General features: G+C 33.4%; 1 protein-coding gene and 2 non-coding genes across 4 annotated transcripts; 1 reads left to right on the forward strand and 2 right to left on the reverse strand.

Moving 5' to 3' along the window:
* Window positions 1–577: 577 nt before the first annotated feature.
* LOC105318944 (homeobox protein EMX1) lies at window positions 578–7,087 on the forward strand. 2 transcript variants are annotated; one of them, XM_011416273.4, is made up of 3 exons: window positions 578–1,151; window positions 4,266–4,429; window positions 6,105–7,087. In XM_011416273.4, exons 1-3 carry the CDS (start codon window positions 578–580, stop codon window positions 6,324–6,326), a joined length of 960 nt encoding a protein of 319 aa, XP_011414575.3. In that variant the 3' UTR covers window positions 6,327–7,087. The 2 variants fall into 2 exon arrangements, with proteins under 2 accessions (XP_011414575.3, XP_011414574.3); XM_011416272.4 differs by having other exon boundaries at window positions 4,263–4,429; window positions 6,105–7,080.
* Window positions 7,088–21,972: 14,885 nt separating this feature from the next.
* On the reverse strand, window positions 21,973–22,045 carry Trnar-ucu (transfer RNA arginine (anticodon UCU)). Its single transcript has one exon. It is a non-coding gene; the product is annotated as a tRNA-Arg (tRNA).
* A 1,543-nt stretch (window positions 22,046–23,588) lies between these two features.
* On the reverse strand, window positions 23,589–23,661 carry Trnar-ucu (transfer RNA arginine (anticodon UCU)). The gene has a single exon. It is a non-coding gene; the product is annotated as a tRNA-Arg (tRNA).
* Between the last annotated feature and the right edge of the window lie 2,088 nt (window positions 23,662–25,749).

The following is a 25,749-nucleotide window of genomic DNA, read 5'->3' on the forward strand; positions in this document are numbered from 1 at the left end:
AAATTTTGATTTCAAATTTTGTAATTTTGAATTGCTTATCAATTGACTATTAACAATTAACAAGTGTATGTGGGTTTTTGGGTTTTTGTTGTTGGTTTTTTGTTTTGTTTTGTTTTTTTCTTTTTTTGCTCCTTAAGTTTTGACTCGATCGGGTGAAAGTTTAAATAACCCGTCAACAATATTTTGTATCGTAAACGCATTTCGTTTTAATAAAATTCTACGATGTAAATGGATACTGCGAAATTTAAATCAAAACTGGTCGAGATTTTGTTGATAATACAACTGAAAATCGTATGAAAGGCGAGGTGCTACACACATGATTAATCAATTTGTGGAATTAGCGCCGCCCGGTGCTTATTTTTAATTGGACAACACGAGATGTGGGCGGTCTTAAGTTATGAAGAACTGCCCTCCACACGGCAGAGATAACCGAATGCATTTTGTCATTGAAGTAAAAATCGGATAAGTCTTTCAATACTTTTCAGCTGAAACTTTTTGTCAATTTTGGACGCATACATTAAATCAATCTGGATAAATACTAGTTGATGAGGACTGGAGACATCTTTCTATAACACTCATGGTGGTTCATGCTACAGACATGGTAGAGCACGGTTTGCGAAAGTCCTCGGGCTTTACGATTGATTCTTTAATAGGAAAAGACTCCGAAAAATCAGACAGTTCGCCAAGTGGCCGAAACTATGAGGAATATGTGCGTGTAAGTTCAGAGCAGACCGACCGGGAAAGTCCGCGACCTCGAACACAGAACGGTTCCGAACTTTTGGAACGTTCCAAAAGGGACACAGTGGTCAACGAATCTCCGGGAACGAGACAGGTTCCCGACTTTTCCGCAGCTCGGAGAGAAAGAGAATTATTCCTCGCTTCACATCAACATAGTGCCTCTGAATCATTAAAACATTTACACGAGGTCCTGTCTCAGACGGCGGGGGCCACGGGGACTTACTACGCCCCCCGAGTGTGCCGCCACCCCCTGTCACCCTATAGTCTCCACTCTGTGTACCCTGGTCAGCTACCAGCCTCAGCCCCCCTCCATCCCTTGATGTTAACCCCCTCAACCTCCCGAGACATCCGTCATCTTCATCCCTGGATATCGGAACGCTACTCTGGATACTACTACCCACGGTTCCCGGCAGGTAACTAGAGATCATGATTTGTTTATCTAGTAGACAAAAAGATTACCAGTTTATTATGTAAACTTACAAGATACAATTATAAAATGATTATATTACAAATGCTTCAAAACGTGTGTATTTATTGTAAATCAATGTATGGTTGTGTCCAATATATATCTAAATTTAAATGATGCAAAAAAAAATAAATAATACAATCATGAATCTGCATCAATTAACGTATTTAGCTTATAATGGTCTGAAAGGGTAAAATGTGTATGTATTGCAGTTCATGGTAATCTCAGACTCTGATTTCATTGAAATGTAAATAGAAAATAAGCTATCATAAAAAAACAACAACACTGATTTGATTTTACATATAATTCTAATATACATTCTAGCTTTGTGCTAGGACATATGATTGTGCATAAGTGGCATCACATTTCAACACTTATGATACAATGATACAGCTCAAATGATGAAATTAATTGATAATAAATCCTATTTACTTTTGTAACGAGCTGTCAATTACAACCCTTCTGTTTTATCGATTTTCTTCACATAGATTGACCCACAGTGCCTGTTTTTGATTTTTATCTTTGGATAATTGTTTGTAAATATTTTTCGTTCTTTTCTTTCTTTTTCCAAACGGTTACACCCTCTTCTTTCCTCTATACAAAGAATAAACTAGCTTTATTTTAAAACCCCTTTCTCCATGAGAAAATGTCATTTAATTCACGTTCACGAATATAATCTCCCCACTGAACGATTGAAAAATTATTCCCGTGAATGAGTTTTAATACATAGACACATTATTAGTCTTTGAAACTATTTACAAGTAGTTTAATTTATCATTCTGATATCCAAAAATTGCATAAGTAATATTACATATTGTTCATATATCAAAGAAAATCCTGCACTAGGAAAGTATATTACCCCCTTTTTTTAAAACCAAATACTTGTAAGTGTTAACAGATATAAAATGCGAGGTCAGTTGAAACATGTTGCATAAAATACTGTTCCTGTTATCACATATTTACATTTTTCTTAACTTGTTCATTCAATCCAGGCCTCGGGATCATGAAGCCTTTTTAGACTCGAGTCAAAATTTCAGTAATTCATAAAATTATAATACATCGTAGAATTACGCTTACAATTTGTAAATATCACTGTAATATTGAGACAGATTTTAATAGCATTCTATATTTTCGAAATTTGCAATCAAATCACAATAAGACTGTGTACAAATTTTGACTTAAGTCTAAGACTGCTTCATGATCCTGGAGCCAGGAATTTTATAATTTGTATTGCTAAATAAGATTTTGAATGGTCGAACGTAAAGTATTGATGGTGAAGAACACAGATTCATATTTTAAAGGGGCTAAATGGTTGTAGCCATTTTTTTTGGACTATATATGCCTCCTTTAGAAGAAGAGCTCTGTTTAAAGATATAGGAAAATATTCAGATTTAAACGCTAAAATATGCGGAATATTTCTTGACTTATCAATAGTTTATAGCTTATATAATTATATTTAAAAAACTGAGGTAGCTTTGTTGACCGCCCAGCCTCCTTACTGTAACATCAATGTGATTGTGTAGACCCCAGAAGTTGATGTCTGAAGCACATGTATCAAAGATTCGTGTCTCTGATTAAGACATTTTAGGCAAACAAGTGCAAATATATTTATAAACTTTTGGTAAAATGTGAATTATTCATATTTGTTATCAAATTGCTTTTTAAAAGTTAAAAAAAAAAGGTTTTTAAAAAAATCAATGTGAAAAAAAATATCTTAAGCAGGTTCCATTAACTGTGACGAAAAATCTAAGAAACAGACACTGTTTTTTTTTTAAATTCAAGATTAAGGATATATAATACCAAGAAAATTAAAGAATTTATTTCAGAAAATAAACTAAATTGCTTCATGTTTTATCACAAATTCATCTCTCTTTTTATTATGCAGTGTAAACTGAACTTTCTCATTTCCTGTATTAGTCTCCAACGAAGAAGTAATCACTGCTTAGTTAATATTTCGGTCAACATATTTTCTGTTATTGCAAAAGATGAAATATGTGGGGAATATAGTATTCCAGAACAGCAAGTTATATATAGAATAAAAGATTTTTTTAACAGAAAGGACAAAAATATGCGCTAATTACGCTAAAAGTATCATGTGTACTGTTTGAGGTAAAACAAGAGAGTCTTTATCAACGTCTGAGAAGAAAATTAAAATAAAACAAGATGAAAACAACGCCGTTCTCTTAATTTCTCAGCTTGACACTAAAAAGCCATCTATTTTCCGTTTTTTGCGCGCATTAGTTGCCAAATTTTGTCGTTAGGCCATTCTTTAACGCGCAAGCTTATTAATAATATTATGACAACTTTACAAATTTAACACCTTTTATGGGAAGAAAACACCAATATATTTGCCACGAGCCTGAATGAGACGAATCCTGGCCACACTGTGTCTTCGTAACGGATTTATTAACTCAAATAAATTAATTACGATATTTACAAGTTGGTGCCGTTATTATGATAATTATCATTTAACGTAGATTAATTTTAATCGCATTAGTGAGTTTTGCATCACAAAGTCTAGCGTCGCCTTGCTCTCTGACCCCTCAAGAGAGGATGAGGATCCCCGGGCAGTTGTATGATTATTGTTATGCGAATCTTCTCCTTCTTTAACATTTAGTTTCCCTGGCATTATGCAGCTCTAGGGTGACATTCGTTATATTTTGTAGCCTTGATTCCTCATGAAATTGATAAACCTTTGCTTACAGTGTAATATATGAATATGAATTCGGAAGTTGACATACAAAACTTGTAATTACTGCAACCATGCGAAGGTCTTATAACCTCAAATAATCTAATGATGATATGTGTAAATGTTAATTAGTAAATGAAAAAGGTGAATGAATTCTGCTGATTGCGCGAGACAGAGAAATGTAAATGCATCCAAAAAGAAAGGATAAATGTTGAACTTTGCACTTTTAATAACAGGAGATTGAAAACATAATTTAGATGATCATGTAATCATTAAAGTTGAGAAGTAAGTTCGTACAAAAATCTTTTACTAAAGACAAGACTGTGTAGCTATTGAATGCAATTAATAAAATAACGGTTTTATTTTCAGCAGCTCCCGGGTTTCTTTTCCAACCTTACAGAAAACCCAAGCGAATACGCACCGCATTTTCCCCCTCACAGCTTCTTCAACTGGAGAAGGCGTTCGAAAAAAGTCACTACGTGGTCGGTCAGGAGAGAAAAGATCTAGCTTCTGAACTCCAACTCACGGAAACACAGGTAATTCACGACGCTTGCGCACAACGGCGGAATATAGAACTCACTGAGTCCTGATTCAGGAACTAATTTCAGTTTTGGCGAAAACCTGTATAAAAAAAGCTCTTAACCTTTTATAAATATCCAGTTACAGATTACTTATCCTTATCCTACACAATTTTGAAAGTTGTTATTGGTTTTAAATATAAACAAAAGGCTCCTAGGGACATCTTTAAATCTGTCAATGCAATGGAACCCAAGCCCTTAAATAAAGATTTCATGACCTAGACGTAGAATGGTACAAAATTCATGATATTGACAGAAAGATGAGACAAGATGAAAATTCATTTCTACGACATATAAAAGCCCTGATTAAGTTATATCCAGAAAATGCGACAACGGGTGACATTAGCGTTCAGCAGAGATCTGGTTTCCTCTCGGAAACCCTCGGCTTTACTATGTTACGGTCCTGCTATTAGACTGCAATGTGAGCAAAAACCTGAGCAATTATTTTAAAATGATCGCGCGACAAATAATGGTCTAAAGTTAATCTGAATTTTATTGCCTCTAATATAATATACTTTATACTTCAATTAACAATCATTGCATTTTATCTTGATTCCTCTTTAGTTTGCTATCAATGGCTGCATTAGAAGTGTCGTCTGCTCGGTATAGCCCCAGAAGTATGACCTGCCGTTTTAAGGGAAATTAACTCGGAAATATACATAGAAAATGCGACATCGCTGTTTTGAATTAATGCTTTCTATCTGGTATTTATCCCTTCCCAGCTGAATGATCATCGCCAGTCAGATAAATAGAAACAGATAAATTGCCAGCTAGTTAAAACCTATAAGAAGTATTTAATAACTAAATTACTGCAATCGCCACATTTAATTTAGTTTCAAATGAACTAACTTTCTAGCCGTTGTCAAATATTACAATATATGCGAATGGTTTTAATGGGACAATACTTGAGCTAATCCCCCATGTTCGGAGTGAATCTACTGCGATTGATTATCTCTTGGATGGGCCTAACGGGAGATTGAATTACTGTCGACTGCGCGTTTGTGGCCCCCAATAACATGATAAAGATTCTCCCTTTGTTCCGACTATCGAAAGGATTACCTCTCTAATCAAAAGCTAATTAAGACGAATTCCCGCCATTTATTTGCGGGTATCTTTTCATTGCAAAAATCACTAAAAACTTTGGAATAGCCAACGTTGCAAATAGGAAGATAATTGGAGTTGTGCACGCCTAGTTGATGCGGCCATTTCAACTGATACGGCATTGAATTGTACGGTAACGACTGATAAGAGACATGTCAGGGGGGTGTTGCTTCATCACTCCCCGGGGAAGACGCCGCTTTGATAACCGTTTCACAGCAAATATCACACCTAATTGAAGATCAATGCAAGGAACAACTTGTCTGATTTCTGCGCGTTACCGACTTGCGTGGTCCTGTGGGGAATGTTCAGATTCCCTTTTAGTTGTGTGATGGATTGAAATGTACGAGTGATAATGGGTGTCCATTACCCCAGTGCATTCACGTATTTTCTGATCCGTACCGGTCAATTGAAGTTCCGCGGCCGTCCGTGAATGGACTATCAGACTGTTACAAGACAAGATACCCACAGACGAACAATTACGATTTCAAAATCTTGTGAATAGAAGTGTAATTTAATCTTTTATCTATTTCAGGTAAAGGTATGGTTCCAAAACAGACGCACAAAACACAAGAGGATAAAATCGGAAGACGGCGATGATCCCAATAGTCCGGACAAAGGCTCTTCTAAAGACATGGACAGCGACAACGAAGAGAAGGACGACAGTGATATTAGTGACATTGATGACATAGGCGATGACGGCATGGGTCATCTCCATGGCAACCAAGTTCATCATCCTCCCCCGCCTCTTTATTGATGTAGTGTGCTTTAGGCAGCCTGAAGGACGACGATTAGACTGATGAGATTAAAAGTTAACGGGTTTATGTTGATGTTATATGAATATATGAACAATGGCAATTGTAATATTTTTTTTTCAAGATTATATTGTATAGAATTCCCGTCGATGTTACTCGTACTCACACTCTACTCGTAAAATGCTTGTTATTTATGTGCCACAATGTGTGTGTGACCTGTTAAACAAGCAAAGAATCCATATATGCTTTCTACAAGTGCTCGTCATTATTTATTGAGTGAATATTTGGGAAAATAAATGTTATAATAACTGATACGAAAAATTTGATTTTTTTTCTTCATTGAAAAAAGCATTATCGGCCCAAAGTCTACATACATGTAACTCCATTGCATCAGAGGTGATTGAGAAAAACAAGAAAGTGATTCATTTGGTGATAAATATTGTGACGTGCTCCATTTGGAAAAGTCGCACGAAGTCGTAAATTTTATTTAGTCATAATTATACTTAGCGCGGGAACAAAATCACTGCCACCTAAATGTGTCCCTCGTTAGAAGAAAGTGTTGAAGAAAGGCCGCCATAATAGAATTATGACAGGCGAGACAAAAGACCTCTGCAGTCATTGGTGCATACACCTTCTCACTGGATGACTTGATGACCGTGTGTTTATGTCACAGAGATGTCTTAATCTTAGCGAGACTCTTTCTCTTTCTAGCCCTACACAGCTTCTATGACAATAGGTCTTCTATTATTAACTCGACAGTCGGGCGATCTTAATTGTCTGATGCAAGAGACAAGACAAGCTCCCTCAACGTAGGAAAGACACAGGTTTTTTTTATTTTTTTATATTTCAAAACGAAGAAAACAATATTGGGATTGTACATATACATTGTATTTGTATTCTAAGTTAGGAAAAATTTTAAGTCATAAATAAATTCCTGCTAATTTTAAACATTTTTTCTTTTTCTTTTTTTTTAATAATTTGACAAATAATTTCTTTCCCGAACTTATCACCTAACAGAGTGGCGCAGTGGGTTGGAGGGGTCTCTACGTATCTGTAAGTCATTAGTTCAAATTCCGAACTTTCAAATGTTCACCTTTCCAAAAAAAATTTAAAACGTATTTTTCGTTAAATATTGTAAAATTTGAAAATTTTAAACCAATGAAAGTGTTTTAATTTAAATGTACTTTATTCCACATCAAAATCGACAGATGTCCCATACCACCTTAAAGAGAAGGGATCGGTTAAAAAGAAGAAAATATGCAAATTTTAAAGTCTTAATCAAATGATAGATTATAACTTAACAAATCATCTCTTTAAATTTAAGCTACACCAGATGAGTAATCTGTTGACCACCCGTTCAAGCTTCCTTAATATATTTAATACTTAAAATAAAGGAGAAATCGACAAATTTCATTTATCATATCTGAAGTGAATTTAAATCATTTTTTAAACACAAAACACATTTCTTTTCTTGCTGTGAGACTATTGTGACCAAGTAAGTACATTTAATCACTGTCATTCATATTGAAGATGATAGATATCTAGATTACACGGAGATCAAGAGAGATAACTCTACATGCATGGTTTGAATTTTGATTTAATTCTATGGGAAAAAAAACAGAACCACAATACCTCCTTACCTATTTCATCCTGTGTTTGGAATATTTACAGTAAAACGAAAAGCACCAAAGCCCAAAATAGCTCCTTTAAAACCACGAGTGTATTTTCTGCACAATTAAAAGTAACGAATTATACGATTCGTTTGTTTTACGTGTTGAACTTGTCCATCCTTTCCCCCGCTAGTAAACTACGATTATTTCAGTAGATATGTTCTATAAAGGAGTTTGATATTGTAGTTAATAGTTTCCTTGGTTTGGACTTAAAGCAATGTGAGCTGCAATTTTCAAGTTGAATTTGTTTTTCACAAAAATGTTATTTTCTACTAAAATGATAAAAAATATCATGGTTTTTAAATTTCTATAGCCATATTTTTGCGGAAAAAGCCGTGAAGAAGCCTTAATTGGAGCAAACTTGAATTATTGTCGTCCTGTACAAAAATTGATTTACTATATATCCTTAGGGGAGAACTCTTTCATTTGACAAAAATTAATGATGTTTTCAAATCTTATTTATCATAAAAGTTTAAGTTACATGCAGACTCTAAAATATACAGCTCATATTGCTTTAAATGTTATGTCATGAAAACTCACGAGCTGGATTTATGGTCGTTTAGTGTGCATGTTTTATTACTTACTCACTCCAACATTACCACGACGCTATCTAATTTGACACAAAATGGCAATTATTCACAGTAAAGTGACAATTCAAGACTAAAACTTCAAAAGTTTTTTTTCTGCTAATTATATTTTTATCTATCACTCTCTGTTTTTATTTCCCCCTTACATTACTACCTCGAAAAGTTTCAATCTGTGTAAAATTATTAACACTAGTGAATTTATAGAAGCGACAAATTAGTTACATTAATTAATGTTTAATTTCATAAATAATTCCTTTACTTAAATTAACGATATATATTTTTTTGTGTTGAAAATATGTTTTGGAAAACAAAAAGCCTTGCACAAACAATTAATACATTAACATTCATAATATCCAAATTTTGACACCTCGAAAATAAATGAGAAAATTGCGAGAAACGTAATACTTTGTTTTGAAGATACTAGTAATGAATTAAAGTATATATAATGCATTCTGTTACAGTTATAACAATTATTTCGCTTGATAGAAAATATACATTAAAGTTATTTGTTTTGTGATGTAATTTTGTTGTCTGCACTGTCCTACTTTTTTTAAGAAGTTCGTAGAATATGTACATGTACATGACGTACGTTTCCAATCACACAGTCCGGATATAGAGGTGTATACCTGTAAGATAAATTGTGTGACCTCGAGCTGAAATTAAATCTGAACAAACTCGTATCATCTTGCTTTGCAAGCTGTTCTATACTTCATCTACATGAATCTACTATAGTAAACATTTATATCTATTTGGATCGCTTAGGCTTATCACATACATATGTAGTTTTTGTTGACTGTTACGTGATATTTTGTTGTAACATGTACATATGTATCCGAAATGGTCTACGTTTGAATTTACTTCGTAGGACAATACTAAGAAAATATTTAAAAATCTCTTTTCAAGAACCACAATTCTACATTTTGTTATATCTACGAAATCATTCCAATACAATAAATTGTATTTTAAGTTTGTTCATCTATCATATGACCCCTGGTCCAAAAGTAGGGCACACAGCCAACATAATGGCTTTATTTTAATGTGTAGTAAACTAAAATCCTTGAAACCTTACCCCACCAACGGAGTTTCTGAATTTGTTGATAAGGGGTACCCACGAAATCAGCGGACATTGAGAAACCACGAATATTAATGATTTCACACTATGCTAATCCTAGGCCGTAACGAGGTACTCTAAAATCAATCTAAAATACCGTACCGTCATGATTAAATAGGTTGAAAAGTGGTTGACTGAATGAACATCTGTATATATCATCGTTTAAAAGTCAATTTACAGATTTTAAGAAGTCACTGCGGTGTGGAAACATTGGAAGGGGCCCGGGGTCTACCCCCCTGGCGTTTCCATATCTATACCTAAGGAGGGAACGAGTTAGACGGTCACCACCAGAGAGCACAATGAAAGACAACTCGAGTAGACTAACTAAATCCATGACCCAGGTTGAAGTATGTCTTACGGGGTAATACACAGCGCACCTGGTCCGCGGAAAACCTGTCTGATTAGCATGTGAATGTATGCGATGGACAATTGCACGGTAATTTAATTTGTTAAAACTCCTAAGTATCAATTCACATCACACCAAGATCGACTAAATCACGATAAATTTATATCTCCTAAATTGAAATCTATACGCTACTTACGGCTAAGTCTGCGGAAGGGTGTACCATTTTAATCTATTACAGTAATTGTCCGCCTGGATCTGAATAAAACCAATCTCATTACAGAAAACAAGATACCGCTTCTATTCAGGGCTGTAATTTGTCGGCGAAAGGCTGGCAGCCGTAGGGAGGCTATATGAGAAATGAATCCCTATTTCTGTTACAATTCGAATGTGTAAAGCTATTGTCACTAATACGAATTGTCCCTAAAATAGAGACCATGAGTTTGTCTGTGTCGTCTGAGGATATGGTGTATTTTATATGTATTATTTCAGATGTACGACGCCTTAGTACATTAAAACGTCCAACATTTTGAGAATATATTTCTTTTTTCGAATTTTGTTAAACTTTTAGTAAAAGTAAATTAAAAATCCTCTATTCCTCCTAAACAAATTTAGGACGAACTGTGTGATATCATCACGTTTTACAATAATTACATGCAATTCAAGTTAAAAGATTTTCGAAAAAAACTCTCCTTGTTGAAAAATACCTTCCTTAGATTTGTTACTTCAACTATTTATGTTACATCTTCGAAACAATGATGCCTTTTATCCGGACAACATATTTCTTAAAGGTGGAATCGTTAAAAATATCAAATGCATATGACTGAAGAAAGAAAACATCATCAAATGCACAGACATCAATTTACATTGAACATATTACATATATAAACAATCGGCTATGATATTATTTTGAATGCATATAATATGTTTTAGTACATACAACTGACATTTAAAATCAAAGATAAATTAGATTGTTTTATAGTAGGAAACAAAGGACAAATTAGACATCGTCTATCGAGCACCCAGAAAACTATGTATCTCAGTGTCGTATGTACTTACTAGATAACTGAATTACTCAAACGATCGATACTGAGAATAAATACTCAATGACATATTACTTTCATATACAGGTATCATCAACCTGTTATGTCATTTTTTCTGAAATCATTTTGTATGATAAAAAGAGCTTATGAGACGGCATCTTTTTTCAGCTAGCCTCGTTTGTCAGGTGTTATGTCAAACACTAATCACCGTGAGCTTCTGATCTAAGACGTCTGGGATAAATATGAACACTCCTACTTACCAAAAAAACCCAACTTTTTTTTTTATTAAAATTTGATCATTGTTCAAAGAATTTTATGATCATGTTTAAATATAGCACCACCTGAAGCCCACATCCATTCACGCATGCGGACACAGATCGTAGACCAATTCATTAAACATAAAAATTAATTACTCTTAATCTACTATTATGAAACAAAATATTTTAGCTTTTAGAGGTAAATATATACTGAAAGAAAAACGAGAATGATAATTAAAAAAACCCACCAACAACATGCAGTTGGGTAATTTATGTTAAACGAGCTTGCTTACGTCAGTAAGCGTACTGCGAATGCAAGATCAATCGTGATAGTTCTGTTTATGCTTTTATAATAAAAAGAAATCTTAATTTTACATTAACTCTGTTCTGTTTTATATGGTGGCATATCTCTGCCCCTTGTGTGCAAGTTATTTTTCTATCAAATATGTCGACATGCAAGATAAATATGTTGACATGCAAGATAATTATGTCAACATGCAACATAACTATGTTGACATGCAAGAAATTGCAATCAGATATGAATTATACAAAATCTAAAAAAAATTTCAAATATCGCCTACTTGTGACATCCAAGATGCTAGATGCTACCTTTTTATGTCGACATGCAACTTATTTATGTTAACATGCAAGATAAACATGCTGACATGCAACTTATTTATATCAACATGGAACTTATTTATGTCGACATGCAACTTCTTTATGTCAACATGCAACTTACTTATGTCGACAAGCGAGATGAATATGTCGACATGCAACTTATTTATGTTTACACGCGAGATAAATATGTTGACATGCAACTTATAAGTTGAATGTCAACATAACCAAGTTGCATGTTGACATAAATATGTTGCATGTCAACATGTTTATCTTGCATGTTAACATAACTAAGTTGCATGTTGACATAAATAAGTTGCATGTCGACATAAATAAGTTGCATGTTAACATAAATAAGTTGCATGTTGACATCAATAGGTAGCGTATCTAGCATCTTGGATGTCACATGTTGGCAATATTTGAGATTTTTTTTAACTCTTATTTGATTGCAGTTTTCTTGCATGTCAACATAGTTATGTTGCATGTTGACATAACTATCTTGCATGTCAACATATTTATCTTGCATGTCGACATAATTAATAGAAAAATAACTTGCACACAAGGGGCAGAGATATGCCACCATAGTTTTACGATTGCTACCATCCCACTCGGCACACCTCGGCCGATTCGTATCTCATCTAACGTTTGATGTAGGTTACGGAATCGGCCGAGGTTTGCCGAATGCTACCATCCCTTCCAAATTACTATTTGGGCAACATTTTTTAAACGGTTCAAATTTCTCGAGATGACTTGACTGAAGATAAATATGCTTCAATATTTTTTCGCGAATAAAACCTTCGAAAAGTTGAAGTGAAAGTTGCATGGAAAATTTAGAATATAAAGAATTTATTATTTATATTAGAATTTAGATCATTTTCGTCACAAAACTCGAATCTGATATGTTCTAATACATGTAACTCGTTAAGTAGAGAAGTGAATTATAATCATTTTTCTAATTATCAAATTCATTTTAATTACTGTTGATTTTTGTTATGATATTGATTTAATATTTTGTAAGATGGTGGGGATTATTGAATGAAGTTGAAACAGATAGGTGTTATTCTCATTTTCCATCCAAACATAAAAAGGAACGTACCCTTCTCGCAGATAAAACATTTCTATACAGTTAAAATTAATTAATCAACGTTGTTAGTTCTTAAAATAAGTTTCGTTATAGAATCAAGTGAAGTCGTACCTAAACTGACTCGTACCCTAACAGAGTCAGACTCATAATTAAATGGTCCGCTCGAACCCAAAACTCTGTGGTCCACTCGTACCCAAACATTTGATTACGACTTCACTAGTCAACTCGTACCCACCGTAAATATTTAATTTAATATCATCATAATAATATAATCAAATTCATGGTTTTAGTTTTTAAAATACTTAAAATTACTTGTCAAAAATCAAAACTACTTATGATTGAATTTTTTAAGAATATGATCAAAATATGGCTGTAAACAGCGGTATTTGGATTGTAAAGATAAAAGATGAACTGATTAGCCTAGGTTTTACTATAAATACAAAAAAAAAATAAAAAATTATGAGATAATCGAATGTAGAATTTTGGATATCTTTAAACAAAGTTTAATGTTTTTTCCTTTAAGTTCGCCAAAAAGATTCCTTTATCAACATTTGATTGACAATTTATGTTTACATGCAATCTTTCTTTTAATAGACCGATTAATTATATATTGCAAATTTTATAAATTTCCCTCACTCTTTAAAGGCAGGCATCTTATTATACCACAGAGATATCCGTGAACCTAAAAAATATACTACAGGCCCCGCGGCCATAAAACGTAGACGAGCTTACTTTTGAGCTCAGTCTCACTTTTCCACTATATTTTCCTTTTGCAAAAGTGAGACTGAGACCAAAAGTGAACTCGTCTAACTTTAATGGCCCCGTGGTGACGAGTCAAGTTTGGGTACGAGTTGATGTAATTCCAGGTTATTGTACGTTTACACATATAATATATTATATGTATTATACTTATAGACATTATATTGAGATTACGAGTCTGTTTGGGTACGAGTCAGTTTGGGTACGAGTTGATGTATATCCAGATTATTATACTATACACATGCATTATTTTATATCTTGATCATATCTAATAGGTCGTTTTTTTAATACATATCTTTAAGGAATAAGGAATTTATCTATCAGCTAAATGGCTAAATGTTCTTCATATTTATAAGTATGTAAATGGAGAAATTATATAAAAGCCACATAATAGAATCGCATGACGTGTCTTAGACATTGACTTATCAAGTTCAATCACGTTGCTCCGACAAACAATATGGTATTTATAGGTTTTTCTAGTAAGAATTTATAGAATTTTTCAAAGAGGTTGAAATATTACCAGATATATTTATATAGACACGAGTAGACTAATTATTATTACTGATGTTGGTACAAAGTCATTTTCATTCAGTGTACAAGTTATTATTTCCTTTGGTTGATGTAAGGAAGCAGTAGGTTATTTAGTACTCACCTGCTGCTGTTTATTATGTCATCGGCTTTGTCTCCGTGAATACATTGATGTGTTGATGTGGCTTCAGTCAGGTATTTTTTACTTTCCATATTAAGATGCGTCTTTTCTGTTGGTTTATGTATTAGGTCTAGTGGGAGACTGGGTTGGCAGACAGAATGATTTAAGATTTAAAAGTACGTCAATGATCATGAAATTTAATGAGTTTGCTAGGGTTGGATTTGTTTCTTCAAATCTTGAATTAAATAATCTTGTTGATCGTTACATGACAAAATAATGTGGTTCACTAAAAGTACAAATAAATGTAACTTAACATATGCCTGCTTGCTAGATTTTTAAATTTGGTAAACGTGTCCTTACGGATGAAAAATAAAATTAACCTTAAGGAATTCGCTCCTTAGGTTTTAGGTAGCCATTTTGGGTCACCTCTAGTCTCTTCATCACATATTAATTCTAGTAGTATATTTAAAATTTACAATGCTAAATAAACTTTATTGAATAAAATTGTTTAATTTTCTGTTTATATTTTTACAGAGGTTAGTATTAGGGACTATATTTTTGTGGCGGAAAGTTTTCAAGAAAGAAATGAACAATTTTCATAACTTAGTAGTTTTAGGGCACTGTTACTTTATCTTTCTAATTTTTGGCACAGACAAAACTTCTTTATAGTTTGATATTTGTATCGATATATTTTGGCATATTTAGCTTTTATTTAATTGAAGTTAAGAAAAAATTAACCCCATTTTGGCCTAGAATTAACTTATTTCATGCGATATCTCAAATGTTTGAGATGAGATGTGATCCCTACTTTTGATTTCTTTTAAATGAGACATTATATGTATGCTTATTTGTATGCAAAGTTTTTCAAAGATGACATTACTAGTATTTTTTTATTTGCTTTATAATTTGATTACTCCAGAATTTTGTAATATCTGTTGTTGTGTTCATTATGTACTGGCTGTTGAAGCCACCAGTAAAGCAAAAAATTTTAAACTTTAAGGTGGCTCACTACACCTTAAAATGTTTTTTTCAAACCAGCAGAAAATAACTTGATTATGATAGATAACATAATGGATAAGAAGTATTTAAGTTAAATAGGCAAAACAATCTGCAATTTTGGATAAAAAATTACATTTTTGAAAATTTAATTCAGTAAACATAAACAATAGCTCGAGGCGGATTCGAACTCATGATCTGCGGTTCAGAAACCCAAAACTTTAACCACTGAGCTAGGACGATATACAACCCAATCGAACGATATAAACAGTTTATCAAAACATTTAAATCGCCATCTTGTGACGTAGTGTCATAAAAAGTATAAGTCTGGGTGTTGTGAGGTACCTTAAATTAGATATTACTTTTATAGTCACTACATGTGTTCAACTTTATACTGTATTAAAATCAGCAAAGATTTCAGGAAAATTATTATTTCTGTTGGGGGCTCTATATTCTAAAAAAAAATGGCATGTGACATGGGTCACAAATAAAACAAATGAACGTTTTAGGTCCCCATCTTTATATCCAAGATGTTTTTGGATGATTGACAATACTAGTTTTTCAGGTGCCAACCTCCTAAATTAACTTGTAACTGATTAAGTAATTATAAAAAAGGAATAAATATCATGAATTTATTTACTTACTTTAATTCATTAAATCACCGTACTTTTTTGCCTCTGAGACCTTCACCAGACCTCCCATTGCTGCAAGGCATTCTCAATCCAACAATAAGAAAGTGAAAGTCTTTGAATTTTTGGAGATATGAAAAAAAATTGTTATTTAAATATACTGTAATCTATATAGATATAATTATGCGAAAGTCTAAACGCGATTGGCAAGATTTCCATCCCAAAAGTGTGAAGAAACCAATCAGGAGTACACATTAATTATTCATGCAATTGAGAAAAATTCAGTGAGTTGGTCAGCCGACGGCCAATGATAAAGCAGTTGCGAGACAGGCCGTGGGTCTCTGATGTTGTTAAACGTATTCAGCATATATATTTGCCCTTTTTAGGATCAGTTACTACTAGTATCCTTCTCGTTCTTTTAATCCTGCAATACCTGTATTTTTATGATGCATAATTATGTTACATCATTGACCAGAAACCTATCTACGAAACAAGGGCCAAAGTCATTATTGCCTGCTATCTAATCTTTTCTTATCATTATGTATTGAATGAAATATCATTTCAATAATATATCTGACACTTCAGCCAACCCCTTCTTTTACCATTTCTTTTCTTATGAAAGGTCTTGGGTCTCTTGTTCTTCCCATTTTCTCCATTTTCATTGAGTCCATCTTGATGCTCAATTCACTGAGAGTTTAGATACATCCAGGAGACATTAACTGTCTGCTTCTACGCTCTCTTCGTCATTTAGTCAGATTCTGTTATGATTTGTGAGTTCAAAGGACACACAGCACATTAATGGAATAACGTTGCTGACCAGTGAATGGCCTCTGGGTCAGATGTTTAGGCCCTAAGGCGGGACCGGGATTTCTTAGAAAATATTTCTCTTTACTTATAAAACTGAATGCGCGGTTATGATGTAATTGAAGCCTTCTACCTTTTTGTTAAAACGACGCCAAGGTCAGAGGTTCGGGTCTTTGGGTGGGGCAAATATTGCCACATAGTGAAAAATGTATCTAACTTAAGTTTTCTTCTGCTCTTTCACAGCCATTGCAGATCAACTAAATGCATTGTATTTTTTTTTATAATGTCCTCTTTTTTTAAATTGAGAAATCACTACCCATGAAACAGGGTTCATTCTTTTTATTTTGACAAATATGACCATATAGTGAACATGTACTTTTTAAGATCATTTGAGTTACTCGGGTGAATTATTGCTGATCGAGGGAAACAGTCAGGGTCTTGATTGAAGATTTTATGCTCCAAATTAAAGCTTGAAATGCAAATATAAGACTCCCTAACAGGTCCCTTAAAGGCTATGGTACTCAGGTGACCGCCAATGCCCGTGGGTTTCTTAGTTTTCAATTCTTCTTGAAAAGCATTCAGTCAAAAAGATTGAACTTGCGTGGATGCTTCCTTGGGTAATGTATATTCATGTCTGTACAATTGATGGCTCCCATTGGTAGGGCGGGGTCACAATAGGGGGTTGATTTTATACATATATATTTGATACACATAGAAAAATCTGTAATAATCTTGTACTAAAAACCATTTCGTCAGAAAGGCTTAAACCTGTGGGGGCACCTTTAGGTAGTAAACATTTAAGTTTGTATAAAACGTGATCCCCAGGGATAAGGAGGGGCCACAATGGGTAGTTCAATGTTTTTAAACTTATGGCCAAAAATATATTTAAAATTTCAAGGTCAAGGTAGCCCTGTATGGTAAGTGCCAATCGAAAATGTGGTTGATTTGGATCACTAGCTATACTGATTTGGGTACTTTTGTGTATGCTTGAAAATACAGAACTTCAAAAGTGGATTAGAAAGACTAAATATTTCAGAAAATTTAGTTTTGAGTTATTGTGGAAAATTTTGTTTCTCAGTTTTCTCCGAGAGGCGCTACCATTTGTTTGGGTTAATGCCATAATTTGTTTGCAACAATTTTTTGCGATTGCTATAATTTTTTGGCATCTCTGTCCAAAAACCAACGAATGAAGTTTTTTTATTTTGATGAAATTATGATGACTTCAACATTCACGTGTAAATGATATGGTTATTGATAATCTGTAGCGAGACATTATTAGTTGAAAAGTATTAAAGCGGTGTAAGAAAACGTGGAATTTTATTTCACAAGTCTAATACGAACATTGTAAACTTTTCGATTGTAATAGTTATCAAAATTTCATATTGTCGTAATTTTTTTGTTAGACCCCCCCCCCCCGTTTCAACTGATAAATACCTATAACAAAACAAAAACGCTATGCAAACACAATGACTGACTATTGTGATCAGTATTGTCTTACTGTCAATCTTAAAAAAAGCAAAAATTATAGTATTCAGTAATAAAAAGAAAACCAAGTTCAAAGTTTCTTCTAATCAAATCATGTTATCGAGCAAGAGACATCATATAAATACCTAGGAGTAGTGTTTAACTCACCATGTTCAGTTTGGATGCTGAACATCCAAAATTGCCAAGTTGATCTCTACTAAAGAGCTTCAAAAGCCTATTCCATGCTTCTCAATGAATCAGAAATATTAAACCATCTGTCCACACTTTAATACATTTAAAAAGTTACATGTTAAATGTTTTAAATATATAAGTGGTGTACATAAAAAAGCTTCTAACAAAGCAGTTTTAGGTAAATTTTGTCTTTTTTTGTTGATAACTACCTGTAAACATCTTGGTGGTTTAGATGCGTGATGATCCCATCATCAGGTGATCCTCCTTCCTCGGTTGTTTCAGCGCTGTCCACTACCTCCAGAGTTGCGCCGACTGGGGTGATCAATTTTTCGCTCATATTCTCCTTCCATTATCTCCTCCCAAGGAACTGTCAGCTTTACTAAAATAACATGCCTACTTAACGAAGACCAGATCACTACGTCAGGGCGCTTGTTGGTAGATGCTACCTCCGTTTGGAATTGTATTCTGGTCTTTAAGTCGGCCCGCATTTGCCAGTCTCCTGCCGTGCCAAGAAGTCCTCAAACTTCCACAGTGCCGCCACTCTTCTCCCTCTCTTCTGATCTAACAAAGTTAATAAACTTGAACCGCTTGGTTTTTGGTGGTGATCTCTTTCTGGCTTTCTCGAGAGAGTCTGCAAGTACCGAAAATATCTGGTCATGCCGCCATGTATACCAGCATTCAGACAATGCTACGGTACATAACAATATATGCTCCACATTAGCTGGTTTTCCACAGAGCTTGCAATTTGGGTCATCAGATAAGCCTCGTACTGCCTTTGTTCGGCTTGGTAGCACATCATACTCTGATCTATGGAGAAACTGCTATCTGTTTGGCTCTATCGACCATACGTCTATCCATGTCCATTTTCGCTCCCTTGCTGCTTCCCGATTCACCCAGCTTCCTTGTTTCTTCATGTCTACTGTCTTCCTGCATCACTCGGACTTCTTTTTGCACTAGCTTCCTTGCACTCCTTTGTCTGCTGTTCCCCATCTGGTTGATTTTACTGTTCCCAGGCCTTGTCTACCGACTGCTACATTTCCCACAATGTCTGCTTGCTCCAGGCGTAACTCTACTTCCAGAACCGTTTCTTGAACAGACCACTTCCTGCCTGCTTCTAGATTCACCCTGGCTCCGCGCACCTTCTCATATTTACTGTTTCTAAGCGTCAGATGTTGCACTTTGATGGCCTTGTATTTTTCGACGAGAGATAATAGCGGTAGTTGAGGTTTAGTAGCTGCACCATAGAGTCTAACGCTACTAAAGCACTGTGGTATTAATAGCCATCGGCGAAGATATTTTGTAGTCAGGCACTCCATAGTTCTACCCTGGACATTTATATATCGTACACTTACAAAGGCCACAAAATCCGAGGGAGTACTCTATGCTGGTGTATCCAGGTCCTGCAGTCCACTTTTGACTATTGACTTCATCCACTTTTGTCTATTGACTTCATCCACTGTTGCAGTTCTTCTACAGTGTTGGTTGTGTTCCTAGTGTTCCTCAGTCTGTCAACAAAATATTTCCTGAGACATTTCACTGGCTTCTCTGAGGCTGATGGAATTATCTCCCGTCCAATTTGAAAGTCGTAGTCTGTCCTCGCCCTTTTTTTTCTTCAGCACCAGACTTCTCGACTTTGATGCTTTGATTTTCATCCTAGCCCAACTAATTAGCTCTTCTATTTCTTTGAGGATCCATTTTGCTTCGATCGCGGTCTTAGTACTGATCGTTATGTCATCCATGAATGCACGCACTGGTGGTTGACGTATACCTGCTTTCATCCATGAACCTCTACTCATTTTTCCTGCTAATTTCATCAGTATGTTCATAGTCGCTGAGAATAGTATGACCTGAGATAGTACAGCCAGTGACTATACCAACTTCTGCTTGTTGCCATGAGGTCGTGATATCTCCAACGGAGAAAATCATAGTTGACATGATAAAGTGTAATCTAATATATTTACAAACAATTGCAGCTCACCCTGTGCATTAAAAATGTAATGTATGAAAACAATTTCTTAGAATAACAAAGGCAGCTGGAGTAGCAGTATTCACTTTATCTTAAATAAACTACATTACAACACCTTATACGCAATACATGATAGAAATATTGTGTCAATAGCTTTCAAATGAATTTTGTGGAAGATACAAAAAATACCTGGAGAAATACACAGAAAATCATACTGGTTAACTCAGAACATAAACTATTTTTAAAATAAGATTTTGTAGAGGAAATTATTTTCTGTTATCCACAATCCTCATGGTTTTTTTTTTAAAAACGTTTTGCCAACGTAACCAAGAGCTCTTATTCATTATATTACGAAACTGTTTGCTATAATAATATGTTAATGAAAAAAATGGGCTTTTTGCAAATCTGAGGTAGATGATGAAATATATTTTATATTTAATTGTACATTAAACAATGCATTAAGGAAACCTTTTGTATAGTCCTTGAATAGCTTTCGTAATAATTTTAGAAATCTTTGTAATAAAGACAAGTCTATGTGGCTAATGTCTATTGAATGTGATATTGTTATTGAAATTTTTGCAACATACATTTATAGTTGTTTTCAACTGAAAAAAAGGCTCGTATTCATTTAACTCTAAAAGACTATATTCATCGTCTATATAAATGTACACTATCATTTAGAAACCTTCTCCCTTTTTGTATGTATGTATACATGTGTTGTTTTTGTAACCCCCCCCCCCCCCCTTTTTATATTGTTAGTACCTGCCATACCTTTGTATTCCCAAAGGGCCCAGAATTTGGAAAAATAGAATTATCTTATCTGACCAATGTTCATGAAACTGAGTTCTATATGGTAACATTTTGTTATGAATACTGTTCATGAAACCGACATTTGCACAATGACGTCTTTATATGAATAAAGTAATATTGTTTGGAATCTTAAATATAATATTCTTAGATAATTTGCTGTGCTAAGTATCAAATTTATAACATCTTCCCGAAAAAGTAAGGCCCTCATGAGAACAAAGAGTAGCTTATAAGAGTAAATACGCAAGAAAATATGGGATCGAGTTTAATTGTAAATGCTTGGTATATATTTTTGGAATATATAGCAATAATTAATCTTTTCTTGTCCAAGGTTTACTTAAACTTATAATTTGTAAAACATTATCAATTATACTGATGATAAACACCAGCCTTAAGTGACTGAAAATTAAAACAAACTACAACGTTAACGTATAATAAACTTTCAAAATAACAATTGTACTGCCCAAAATATTTCGATCAAAGTTATTCAAAGTTGATTTTAAGTGCTTATTATTAAATTTTTGTCTAGACAGACATGTGCAGACATTAAATTCGACACAACCGACAAAAGGCGTTCAAATAAACCACATTTTCGATGAGAACTTTTCATAATGTGGGTTGATCTGACTGGTAATTTTTATGATTATCCAGTCTCCCTAAAGGAAAAAAAATCATCCACGGTGGGATTCGAACCCACGACCTCTGGATTAGAAGTCCAGCGCGCTATCCGCTGCGCTACGCGGACTGACATTTAAAGTGACATAATTTTATGTAAGACAATTACATAATGAATTGAAAATAGCAATACAGTAAAACTTGGTTATAGCGAAGTCTTAGGGATCGATGGATTTACTTCGTTATATCCGTAATTCGTTATATACGTATAACGAATTCGTAATAATAACTATAGCAAATTCACTATATACATGTTTTCTTTCACCAGAATATAACTTTTGCTGATTGAGGCTATAAATAAAAATTACATTACTTTGTTACCTTTAATAATCGGATTGTGAGTCGAAAAATTTATATAAAAATAAATTCAAACTATAATGCTAAATGGTAATGCAAACTTTTTTGACTGTAAAGAGGATCATTATGAAATTGTAAAACTTCGTCAATATTTACCTCTACGGGACTCAAAATCAGTTCGCTATATCCGTAAATTCGTTATACCCAAACATTTTTGCAAAGATTTGTTAAGAATTTGACCGAGACTCAAAAAAAAACTTTGCTATATCCGAGAATTCCCTATACATGTATCCGTGTTCGTACTAAACGAGTTTTACTGTAGTTGATTTTTTTTGTAGTGAGTGTTAAGAATTTTCAAAATGAGTTGACATACCTCAATAAAAACGCTAAGAATACTTTGACATTATTCAAGAAGTCTAAACAGGCACCATTCTATCATAATTGAAGAATTAGAATATCGATTTCCAATGCTAAAACATATGTGATGACATTTTTTTACAAATAAGGAGAGGGGAAAAGGTCTCATTTGATTTTCAACTTGTATTCAAGTGTTTTAGAACCTCTGTCAGATACTGAATCTATTACTTGTTAATGAAATGTTTATGTAAGTTTGCTTATTTGCTGTTTTGTTCATATCAATACTTTATTTAAATTCAATCATAATTTTTCCCTCTCTTTAAATTTCATATTTCTTTAGAGTATCATATCAATTTGAAAATGTTGAACAGTAATATTTTTTTTTTTAAATGTACTGGATATTATCTTTATATATTTGTTTTATGTTTAACATGTTGTTTGTAATCCATAAACAAATCTTTAGCTTTGTTTTTCGTTTATTTTATCTTTTCACATAAACAACTAAGTATTAAACCAAATATTTTTGCAACAGATATCCGAATAGTCTTGATGAGCAACGAATTAATCATCAGATTTGCCATTATAAACTTAATATTTTATTTATATGTGACATTTTGGCTATAACTATATTACTGTATGCAAAGAAAATATTCACCCCTTTCTCCTAGGAACATTTCAATGTCTCAAATTATCCCTTTTTAAACATAACTTGTCTGGACAAATTCAAGACAGGTCGAAATTTATACTGGGCAAAAATAACCCTTTATACAGTTTAAAAAAGTAGAGAAAAAATCCCACCATTTCAGCTTTAATATATAAACATGCTCATTAAATAATATTCGAAGTTCTTTGTCTAATGAAGGTACATTTAGCCTTAAAATGGCCACGACCATCCAGTCCTTATAACACATTTGTGCCAATGACCTTCCTGCATAATTTGAAAAGTTTTAAAAATAGAACATCCACGGTGGGATTCGAACCCACGACCTCTGGATTAGAAGTCCAGCGCGCTATCCACTGCGCTACGCGGATTTAATGTAAGACTATAAGAGGGCATTTCTAAGCGGGAAAATCATATAAACAAACCGATACAAGTTGAATAGTTGTACTCCTTCAGAAAATGTATTCATGTTCTTATTCGTTTCACTCAACCGAACATAAATTATTTACAATAATAACAAAACACATGATTAGAAAGGGAGGGCTTATTTGCTGCATTTATTTACACGAACAAATACTTATAAAGATTCTTTAGAATTCTTTCTGAAATAAAACAAATTACATTTTATTATGCACAATCCTTTGATTTTTAAATGTCACTAAAATAATAAGTGGGTGGGTGCTAATTGTGTAAATGCGGCAAAGAAAAGCCTTCGAATGAGTAAAGATCGTGCTTAACTTGAATACCTGTTCTACAGGTTATACGCTATAAATAGTAGCAAATGGCTACAGGTTCAAATTTATAAAAGAAAAACATACAGTACCTATGATAAATTAATATGTATTTCAAGGCTTTCAAAAATGGGGTATGACTGTATCTATCACTTCAACAGAGTTGTATCAAGTTGTATCAATTGAGAAGTATATCCCTGAAATAGACAGAACATACTTTAAAAACATACCAAGAAAAGGGTGGCAGTGTTTATTCCTCTCAGATATGACACATTTAATTTGACCTCTTTGCACCTAAAACACAATTTTAACCCGAATGATATTTTTTCTCACTATTTTTAAACAAGGAAAATAATTATATAAAATATTGTTCGGATTATGCACAGTGTCCATATTGAATAGAGAGATTTTAAAAGAATTCTGTATAAAAATGATTATATTCCTTGTGACTTTTGTATTAATAACAATTTTATTTGGAATAAAAGCTTTCTGAATATCAAGATTTTAAAAAAGTTTGCTTAGATATGTCTTCAGTATTATACTGACATGGGGTCTGTGATGTTGATTTTTGATATAAGGCTTCAAAGGTAAAATTCTTGCAAAATTTGGTTTTAAAAAATCTGAATTTTTCCTGTACAGTTGTATGATTTTATGCTGAAATTTACTAGCCATCATTCTCTTTAGATTTGATTTCTACATGTTAAACAGGACCTTTAAAATATGCCTCACATCTATCACGCTTTAAAGGTTTGCTTGATTCCAAATGTTTAATCAAATGAAAAGTATATTGGAATTTAACGGTTTTGCATGATTTGTATCATTATCTCAAAAAGAAAATTCTTCCGCGCGAAAAAATTGTTTCCACAAAACTACTGATTAAGATAGATTTATTTTATAAATGCTGTGTAATAATAAAATAAAAATCTCTATGCTAATTGAAAAAATCAAATACTATTTTCAAAACAATGATCATGTTCGGAATAGACGACTAGTAAAACGGACTAGAGAAATACCTTCAGAAAGCGAAACAACTGTTTAGTTATTTTTTGTTTATGATAAAGATTTACTGAGTATATCATCGTTCAGGAATGATATTTTAAGGTAGAGTATTTAAAGTAGTACGTAAGATTTAAATGAATATCCTGATACATATTATAATTTTTTGATTTCGAATAGGTAACCATTTATGAATTTTCATCAGTCGTACAAGGGATAAACCCCAAATCATGTCACAAAACTGATTAAATGATGAAAAGTATGCTTGAAAACGGATTCATTATCTAAAATTTTCAATCTAACATTAACATGAAAAATTAATGGTATTACATGTACGATACTCATTTGAAAAATATTATAATATAAATACCATAAGTGTTTTGAAATTGAAAATTATCATATATACAAGTGGAAAGCTGTCAATGTGACAGCAAACCGGGTTTTCTTTTATGTAAACGGCACGAGCGATTTGACGGTATCATCAAGTGAAGTGCTTAAACGATAATGCAGACTGAAAACAATGTTTTGATGACCTTATTCAGAATTGTATTACATGTAAAATGTTTGGCATTAACCTCTCTGAAAACGATTGACCACAATTAATGACCGAAGGGCCCATACATCAGAGATATCAATATTTTAGTGCACCCATGAATAAGTGCTAGCTAATTTACCACAATTTTGTTATGTTTAATCACAATCTTGACCTTAACCGTTGTTATTTGTTGACAT

Source organism: Magallana gigas, chromosome 8, assembly GCF_963853765.1.
Source record: "Magallana gigas chromosome 8, xbMagGiga1.1, whole genome shotgun sequence".
Taxonomy (NCBI): domain Eukaryota; kingdom Metazoa; phylum Mollusca; class Bivalvia; order Ostreida; family Ostreidae; genus Magallana; species Magallana gigas.